Source organism: Aedes albopictus, unplaced genomic scaffold, assembly GCF_035046485.1.
Source record: "Aedes albopictus strain Foshan unplaced genomic scaffold, AalbF5 HiC_scaffold_324, whole genome shotgun sequence".
Classification (NCBI taxonomy): Eukaryota; Metazoa; Arthropoda; class Insecta; order Diptera; family Culicidae; genus Aedes; species Aedes albopictus.
The window spans coordinates 310-9,520 of NW_026917117.1; the positions used below are offsets into that span (position 1 = coordinate 310).

The 9,211-nt window shown below is 41.8% G+C and overlaps 1 protein-coding gene across 1 annotated transcript; it reads left to right on the forward strand.

The window, feature by feature from the left end:
- The first annotated feature begins 587 nt into the window (after positions 1-587).
- LOC109421661 (uncharacterized) lies at positions 588-8,463 on the forward strand. The gene is made up of 5 exons (XM_029871338.2): positions 588-1,053; positions 6,058-6,245; positions 6,309-6,426; positions 6,494-6,806; positions 6,940-8,463. The coding sequence occupies exons 1-5, from the start codon at positions 992-994 to the stop codon at positions 7,213-7,215; spliced, it is 957 nt and encodes a 318-aa protein (XP_029727198.2). The 5' UTR covers positions 588-991; the 3' UTR covers positions 7,216-8,463.
- Positions 8,464-9,211: the final 748 nt, after the last annotated feature.

Sequence of the window (9,211 nt, forward strand, 5' to 3'; positions counted from 1 at the left end):
TTGCTTCAAAAACATCGTTTGGCATCTCACTAGCACCCTCTATAATGCTCAGTCCGAAGCATTCATTTGCAGGTGTTGTTTCCCTTGGCTCGATGTAACAATTTTGCAGGTGACGACTCCCTCGTGGCGTCATCCATTCATAAAACATCAATGAAGGTTCATGATTGAGTCATTTTATGTAAACATTGATCGGCGTCGCGTTCATTTCTCTCTCAAATTGAGAGGTAATGTAGGCACAGCAGCGCCACCATGACACATGCGAGCACAGTCCGAACTACACGTTATCTTCAAAATGATCGTTAAATCGTGCGATGATTTCGATTGGAGTAGTATGTCTGTTTGTCTGTGGCACTGCTCTGCAAAACAAAAACGACTTGAGGCCTACAATTTCAATTTTACCCTTGAGAGTCTACTCCCAGACCCACCGTGTTGTTTGTCAACAAACCCGCAAAATGGTAACCGCTCCGCTACCAACGAGCGAGCTTTTTCTCGCGGCGTACGTGACTTTTGACGAAAGCTCTCTCCTAGTGCGCAAGAACGTCCGATCGGACCGAATGTTTTTGACAACCTTCTGGTGCTTTTCTCCACTGCTCTCTTCACATTCACAGTCGTTCGTGTCTAGCTCCGATGTCTGGTGATAAGTTTTGCGGTCGCTTCTAGAAAATCCTTTTGTGCGTTGTGTATACTTTTGGCTCGGATTTTCCTCCCAAATTTAGTTTTGAAAAAGTGAAAAACTTGTTTCCGGTTGTGCCATATCGTGCGGTGAACAAATTTGCGGTAAAAGTTCGATCGTTAGTGCCGGATCTCGCGCGTAACAAGGAAAACGAAAAGTGCTTGGAATCGCTCTTGGTCAGCAGGATCCTAAGTTTTAGAAGGAAAAGTTTTTTTTTTCTTGGTGATTGCAACAGCGCCGTCGTCGTAGCAAAAACGGCTGCGAATATTTTTCCTGTGCCCAGTGTTCCATAATCCGGTCAAAATTTGCGTCGTAAAGATGGATCTGTTGAAGAAGATGATGGGCCTGGATGGCCACAAGGACGACGACGAGGACAAGAGGTAGGCAGGGGGTGTGGATGGGAGGAGATTTTCTTTTGTTCCTTTGATTCTATAAACAGCCTCTCTGTAGATATGGGACGAGACGAAATAAGTGGGCTTGGCGGAAGTGGGGATTGAAAATGTAAGCAAAATAATAATGTCCTCCGTCAAAACAAAGTCAATTTGCTTTGATCAAGGGCGTGTTATTTGGCGTATTTGCACAACGTAAAAGTAAAATTGCATTCCAGCGACTAAAACATTTGAATATGGAAATGCTGACGATTGATGCATACAAAAAAGTTATTAAAGTAACTTGTAATCGATAATGGTGAACGCCTCTTCTAGTGGGTGAGGGCTATAGGTGCTAATGACTATTCATCTGCATGAAAGCACAGTACATGTACACATACCCTTAGCCGGTTGCACACTTCATCTTCTTAGCGTAATTTCCTCAGTGGAATGAAGACTGCTTCTCAGCTTAGTGATACACATATGGAATTCATCTACGGAATAAACTGTCTATTGACGTCAAAGACAAACAGATAAACCATATTGAGTCGTTTATGCAGGCTCTGATATCAGTCCTAAAGGATCTGGCCTTATTATTTAAACTTAATTTGGTAGTTTCAAAATCAATTAAATATCAAATATATTTTTTCCTGGTTTACTTCTCAAACGTCAATGTTGATCTTATTATTTTACACAAAAATGTTCGCACTCTGATGCGAAAACTTAAAAAGAAGTTATCTCTGCCATCACTTTCCTACTACGAGTTTCCAAAGCTTCTTATGCAAAAGGAAATCTTTTGGAAATTACTCTAGCAGTTTCTTCTGGATGTTTTCCTACGTTTACAAGGAATTTATTCAACCGTTCCAAGGATTTGTTCCTTGTTTCCCTACAGATGTTTGAAAGATACTGGTTTTCCAAGAAATTTTTGGAAAATTTCCTAGAAGAACTGCTGTTGGAACTCATGGAGGTAATCCGGAAAGACAGACTGGAGGGGTTTGTAGGTAATCCTTGAAATGATTCCATAGCAGAAGTTTGTGGCGCAATTTCAGGATGAATGTTACTAGAAACCCATAGATTCTTCCCGGGGGGTGATTGGAGGAATTTATGCAAAAATTTGTACTAGTATCCATTAAGTATCAGTATTAGTAGGTCGGCTCCAGAAACACGTTCTCTTTCATTTTTGGGAAGCTTGTGCCACCGCCATGAACACGAACCTGTTCATCATCTACATGAGGGAGGGTGAAAGGAATAAAGTATGGGATGATGCAACGGATAGAGAGGGGAATAGGATCGTCATCCTAGAAGAGCGCTCTAACACATAAGCATACCGCGATGGGCTCAAAGAACGCCCTGAAAAAGGTTAAGAACAACAGAGCAGCCCTAAAATTCAGGTTCCATAATCGGATTCACAGCTATCACATACAAAAGATTCAGTCTACTGATTATTCGTCATGTGATAGATGAGTCAGCAGTGGCCAGTTAATGCTCTGACCAGCGTGCTGCAATTCTGCTTGGCTTGGACAGATATGTTAGATACTTCACCATCACTGGAGATGGCTCTGCGTACAATACCATTTTATTTGACGATATGGCTCCATCCAAACTATTCCAGTATGGTTTGAGCTGGGTGGCAGCCCATGTGACCCAAACCCAAGTTTTACCCAAGACTTCGTCACCGGAATAACTGGTTCAGGACCAATAAAGTCATGTGATGCTCCAGTACGAGCTTACCCATCAGCCATTTCATTTCCAACAATAGAGAATGACCTGCGTACAAAGTCAACAGCGTTTGCTGATTTCAGCTCTTTGATTTGAGTTCGACAAGCGATAACTACTTCTACCTAGAGTTGGCAGAAACAAGTGCTTCAATAGCAGCCTTGCTATGTGAACAGAAATATATTACTTTGCCCATTACGTGCTGCTGAAGTGCTAATTCCACTCCGTACGTAAGAGCAAATATTTCGGCCGGAAAAACGGTGCAATGTCTACCAAATGAATTGCTCAGGAGAATGAACACCAGCTCAACTTTCGAGAAAGGAGCTGTCAGTGCAACATACGATGCCGTCTGAAATACTAAGAGAAGTCTTCTCTCCAGATAACCAGATGTCCACTCCACGAGAAAAGAATTTCGTGGAAAGTATACAAAGAATTACAAGCAATTGTAAGATCACTTGGAGCAAAGGCAACTTTGTCCCAATTCACCAAAAGTAGAAACAACGAGGTCGGTGTTTATCTGCGGTTCACGGGAGTTCCTCTAGTAAACCGAATTCCCATAGGCGGTAAGTGCAAGAAAGTGCTTCTCGTTTAGGATGAATGTGGAAACGTCAAAGAGAACTTTAAGCGCTACCGTGGGGACAGTTAATACTTTGGGGATGGCCTAGTTTTGATTGGATTTTTCTCGCTTCATTTTTTCAATATTGTGCATCCTAGCTTAATCAATCAGATCTTGCTGATATGAGTCAGCCGCCATAAGATTGCGCCCGTTTGATTTGTACACGGCGGCTGACAGCTCCACCCAGCGGCTGCAGAACAGTTTTAGCCAAGATGCACACCGTGTACAAATCATACGTGCGCGATCTGAGGCTGCGCGTTTCGAACGCAGCTTGCTGAGAATCAGATAAGCGCGACAATACCACACAAGGACAAGACATCCATAAGTCAATATTGGTCAAACAACAGTTGCGTCAATCCATTTCATGTTACTTACTTTACCTATTTAGTCACAGTGATTGCAAAATCAAAGAGACGCAAAGGTCGAATACCGGTTTCGCCTTTTTGTGAAAAGAACAATAGGTGTTGTATTCGCACATAAAGAGCGTCTGTGGTAGTAGTCGGAATCTTTCTTTATTTATTTATTTAAAATTGGTGCACTTATTCTTCTGTAGTAGGTAACACTGATTTATTGGAACTTAGCCTCTCTGATAGCTTGGGTTTCTGATGGACTGGGAAACGAAACTTTATAACAAACTGGTAGACTACTAAGGGAACGTTAAAAAATTACGTCCAACATTTGGGGGAGGGGGGGGTCTAGAAAAGTGTGACAGTACGTGTATTGGGTATAGGGAAATTGCGTGACAGAGGGGGGAGGGGGGGTCTAGAAATCCCGAAAAACGATGGACGTAATTTTTGAATCTTCCCTAAACGGTTATATCTGATAGACTGATGAATGGCTATATTAACAGGAATGCCCGTGTACGGGCCACCTGTTCCGGGGGTAAAAGTCTACCAAACAGGTAAAACCGAATACTTTATTACTACTCAATAGTGATGAAGTGACACGACATGCACTATACAAAGAACACGGGATATACCACAATAAATCAAATATTGGTCGCAGTGGTTATGCTCCGAACAGAGAAAAAAAACAGGAATGGAGTACGATTACGTCTTATATAGGATTACACTAGATATTGACTCTAATGGCTAATTGTCTATTCTACAGAATTCCTAAAGACTATTATAAAAAGTTCGATCACCTTTCATTGGAAAATAACTCTACATTGTGTACAATTTGACGGAAATATACTACAAGTATTGCGAGAGCATGAGTGCAACCCAATGCAGGACAGACTGGCTAATCTAATCCGGACTTATCGTTTCTCACTAGAAATATGGGTGAACAGGTGTGTTACTTCGATTTACTAAAAAGCCATATTGGCGACACCAACCCTCAATTACCTGAAGAGCGCTTTGCATCAGCTCGAAAAGAGTGCAGATGCATATACCGGCTAACTATGTTAGGTAATCGACGACAAAACCATAAGAAATCATTGGAGATACACCATGACTCCCTGCGGCTTTCACTATGAAATCAACAAACGAATTACTTTTGAGTGAAGGTTTTCTCGATTTCGTAAACAATTTTGAGTCAAAGAGGACTTTCCAGATTGGTAAGCAAGGCACGTTTCCAGGTAAACATCATCACGGATGTGATGATCGACTATGCGCATTTCAAAAGAACAGAGGTCAAACTGATAGAACTGATACTCTTTGTTTCATTATACGACGTATGACCTGCTTTTGGAATAATTACACGATTACACTAATATCGCGCCAAGATTTGAGAATTTGTCCTGTAATTTTTTTGCAAACAAGCAAACTATTTTTTTTTTTTAAAGTGTGAAATGCTCAAATTTTTTTAAGCAAAGTAGGGTACAACTCTTCTGCTCCAAGAGATTTGAAAGGAGCAAAGTTATTTAGTGCCCACTCAATCGATTCCTAAGTAATACAGTATTGTTCCGATTTTTTCACGCCCCTTTTCAAAAATTATTGAGAATATTTTTCAAAATCTAAACGCATTATCAATATTTTTAACGTTGCAAAACACGCCTTAAACATTCATCTTCAAGAAGAGGGGAAACACTTGTTCTCAAATGACCCAGTAAATTAATGAAAAATAAAGGACTGATGGGCGGAGGGCGTGATAAAATCGGAACATTACTGTATCATAACTAGCCGGAGCCAGAGAATTATAACTACAAGAAAAATTACACATCCGGGGAAGTGTGTACTAAATAAGCATTTCCGTGTTTTCTAATGGGAAGACTCGCCATTTGGCAAACGAAGTGCATTCACTCGAAAATCCTTGGATTTCACACAAGGATTTTGTTTAGCCGACTGATTCAACTCAATCTGGAAACATTTCTACAAAGGTTTTTAAGGCCGCAACGTTCAGCAGACCGAAGAACTTTCTTGTAGGCCAGAGGGCAAGCTTCTTCAAAAGCTTCCATGCTAAAGGACATTGTAGCATCAACAGCATCATCTAAATCACTCGAAGTGTCAATCTATGGTGAGATTTCACATACCTACATGAGCTTGTTTCATGCTACTGTCTTTTTGTGAAAATAAATTATTATTAATTTTAAAAGTGGCATGCAGTGTCTTCTCAAGCCGTAAATATATTCCGTGTTCTTATTCATTAAACACACTCTGAAGTTTTTATAAAATAATCTTTTTTCAGTCTATGTTGAACGATATCATGCTCAATGGGTACTTTATCTTTTATATCCCTATTAGGAAGAAAAAACCGGAGGTCAAGGACGAGTTTCGGAAGCCTATATGGGTCGAGGAGTACGACAGCGATGATGATCTGTTCGACAACCAAAAGATCTTTGGTGTTCAAATCTTCACCAATCCGTTGGAAATCCAGAAACATTTCGAACATCAAATCCAGGAGATGATGAAGAGCTTGGAGGAATTAGATGGTATGAGTGGCTAACAAAACGCAATCAACATAGAATAAACGGAAGTATTTTTGATCTTTTCAGAAACTGCAAAACCGTTTGATCGTGACCTCAAGCAGGATTTCCTCAAGCCCGGCTTCGAGAACGAGATCAAGAAGGAGCTCCAAAAGGAGAAACGTCTCGATACGGATTTGGATGGAGAGTGAGTGTATACTGATTCAATGTTTGATCCAGTTGACTAAAATCCATCTTTTTGTCTCCCATAACAGAATCTACCCGGATCAGTTGCACACCCTGTTGCAACGCATTTCGCCGGAACTGAAGGAGCTCTTGCCTAAGAAGAAGCAAACTGAGGCCCACTCCATGCAGCAACCCAAACTCAAGTTGACCGACGAGCAGAAGATAATGGACTGGATCCATGGTTACAAGGAATCGGAACCGCAACCTTCGGCGCCACGTCCGCGCCCTTCGCGTAAAATTCCATCCCAGCGCTATCACGATGGAATTTTCGAGGGAACGTTCCAAGGCCCACGGATGTTTGGTCAAAGTATCATCTCCCAAACGATCCGCAAGCCGGACGGGGTAAGTTGTCTAGCTATTGTGCTTTACATACTGACACGAGAAAGATACACAGTCGGTCACTATTGCTTGTTAAGCTTTTCAATGTGTAAACATTTAATATTATAATAATTTCCTCTTTTATCCTTCTGCACAGACCTACGAAACGCGCAAAACGGTTCGTGATTCGGAGGGCCATACCAAAACAACCATAACCCGTTCGACCAAGGACGGACAAAAGGAAACCATAACAACGTACGGCGACGAAGGAGGGTCTACTGCGACGAAGCCGTTCTTTGAGAAAGCACCCCCGCAGCAACCGGGAGGAGGGACCGATGGCTCGATTGCCGCCGCCCTGCTTGGAGTGGATCAGGCCTGCCGCAAGCACCTGTTCTCCAAGAATGGTTACGTTTTGCCGAAGAACCTCTGGTGACTTCAAGCGCAGACAAACCGTAATGAGCTAACTACAATACTGGTAGATCATCGGTTCAGTTTCCATTTCTCTTACAATACTTACTTCCCTACCTTGGACGAAGGAGCAAGGGCTTCAACCGGCCTTCTTCGATCGTTGTCGTTTAGTGAGCCAAATATGTGTGCAGTAGAAGTAGACGAATTACACTCGACTAGCGAGTGGAATCATCCTCGTAGATCTAATCATCCTAGCAACCATTGCTACTACTCTATCCAAGCCTACTATATTGATGATGATAATAATGTATCAGAGCAACAGGCGGAAACAGTCTGGCGCAGCAATACCGAATGTCCGAATGTCGTCGCTTTAGTTTTAAAATTGTATAATTTACTTTTAACAGTAGTAGTTATGATTAGTTTAAGTAGCGTTCAATTTTTGATTTTATGGTACAACAGCAACCAGCAGCTCGCTGAGAGAGCGGTGGTCGCACGGCAGCAGCAGCAGCAGCAGGTTGAACAAACCAGTATTATGAACCATGGGTGGCAACTGGGACTGGGACGGTTATGAAAACTAGTTCATCGTCGTCTGTTCAACCGTTGTTACGCTGCTGCACTATGCGCCACGTCAGCCAAAAAGGAGAGACGTTTGTGTTTGTGATATTCTTTTACGTTAGACAGTTATCGATACTACGACTTATCGTATAAGTTTGCTATTGTTAGTCTTAGTTACTTCAACAGCTGATTGTTGTGGTTGGACCCTCTCTCATAAGACGGGGTCGGTCGTCTACATGAAGCATAAGACTAAATTTTCGGAAGCAACCGCGATAACACATACGACGCACTTACACATACAATTACACAGGAAAAAAGTAAACAAAAAACACCTACTCAAGAGGTGAGTAGTGCGTTTCTGTGCGCGTTTTAGGTAGATATTTTTCCGGGACTGAAACAAGAAAGAGTAAATTATATATTTTTTATCATGTAAGAGTTTTTATTAAATCGGTAAAAACGGATTTTTTCGAATGCAGCAGGAAGAAGAGAGGCATAAAAAGGGGAAAACACAAGATATTCGGAAAACAGTAGTGTGGAGAGCTCTATACGCGCATCCATCAAAAGTATATTGTCAAACTTAACAACCAACCATGCATACAATTATATCTCTTATCATAATATATGGCTTTCCCTACAAAAACTTGAAGAACCGTCTTACAAAACAAATATATAAACCATTAGAATGCTAAATATCAGCATTTCTCTCTTTGTGAACCTATATCGTTGGTTAGTCTTATGGTTCTAGAACTACCGAAAAGTGTCCTACATTTGGATAATACTAAATTACTCAAGTTACCAAAAGTTTTGGTTTCTTAAGCCAGACAAAGTTCACATTAAGTCCCGAGTAGACATTCCACGCCTCTGTTGCGAACCGGGTCTGTGGTGAACATAAACTTTGCAGGGTTGTTGAAGGTCATCCTTAGCATGCATCGTCATGACTTGCGTAGTACAAAGTTCTTCAACTTTCGGAAGCCTCCGGATCCAGTTACGCCTATTTGGTCATTCAGCTCGCGATTCTTGTGATTCTTCCTCAGGCGTTTTTCGAGAAATTCGGCGTTGTCGTCCTTCAACAGTAGACCCGTCTCGAAACGATCCAGTTTCTTCGGTTCGTACTAAGCTTACTTCAGCCCGATCAGAATCTGTGAAGCGACATGCTGGACGTCAGTGATCGGTAGGACTTAGATATGCGCGTATTGCCCGCACCACTTCCGAAATACCTACCATGTGCCGTGTGCTGCGGAAGCTTCAAGCTCTCTTGTGTGGGTCTGGGTACTCTTGCTTGATATGGAAATGTTGGTCGGACCCTTTCGCTGAAATAAACATACTCATCTATACTCATACACTGCGAAACTTTCTCGATCCGGGAAAATCCGGTGTTCCAATTCACGTTCTGTGGCTGTGTTACGCCTTGATCTCAGTCGATGCACCTCTGATTTTCAACTAGCGCATATAAACGACCATCCTTC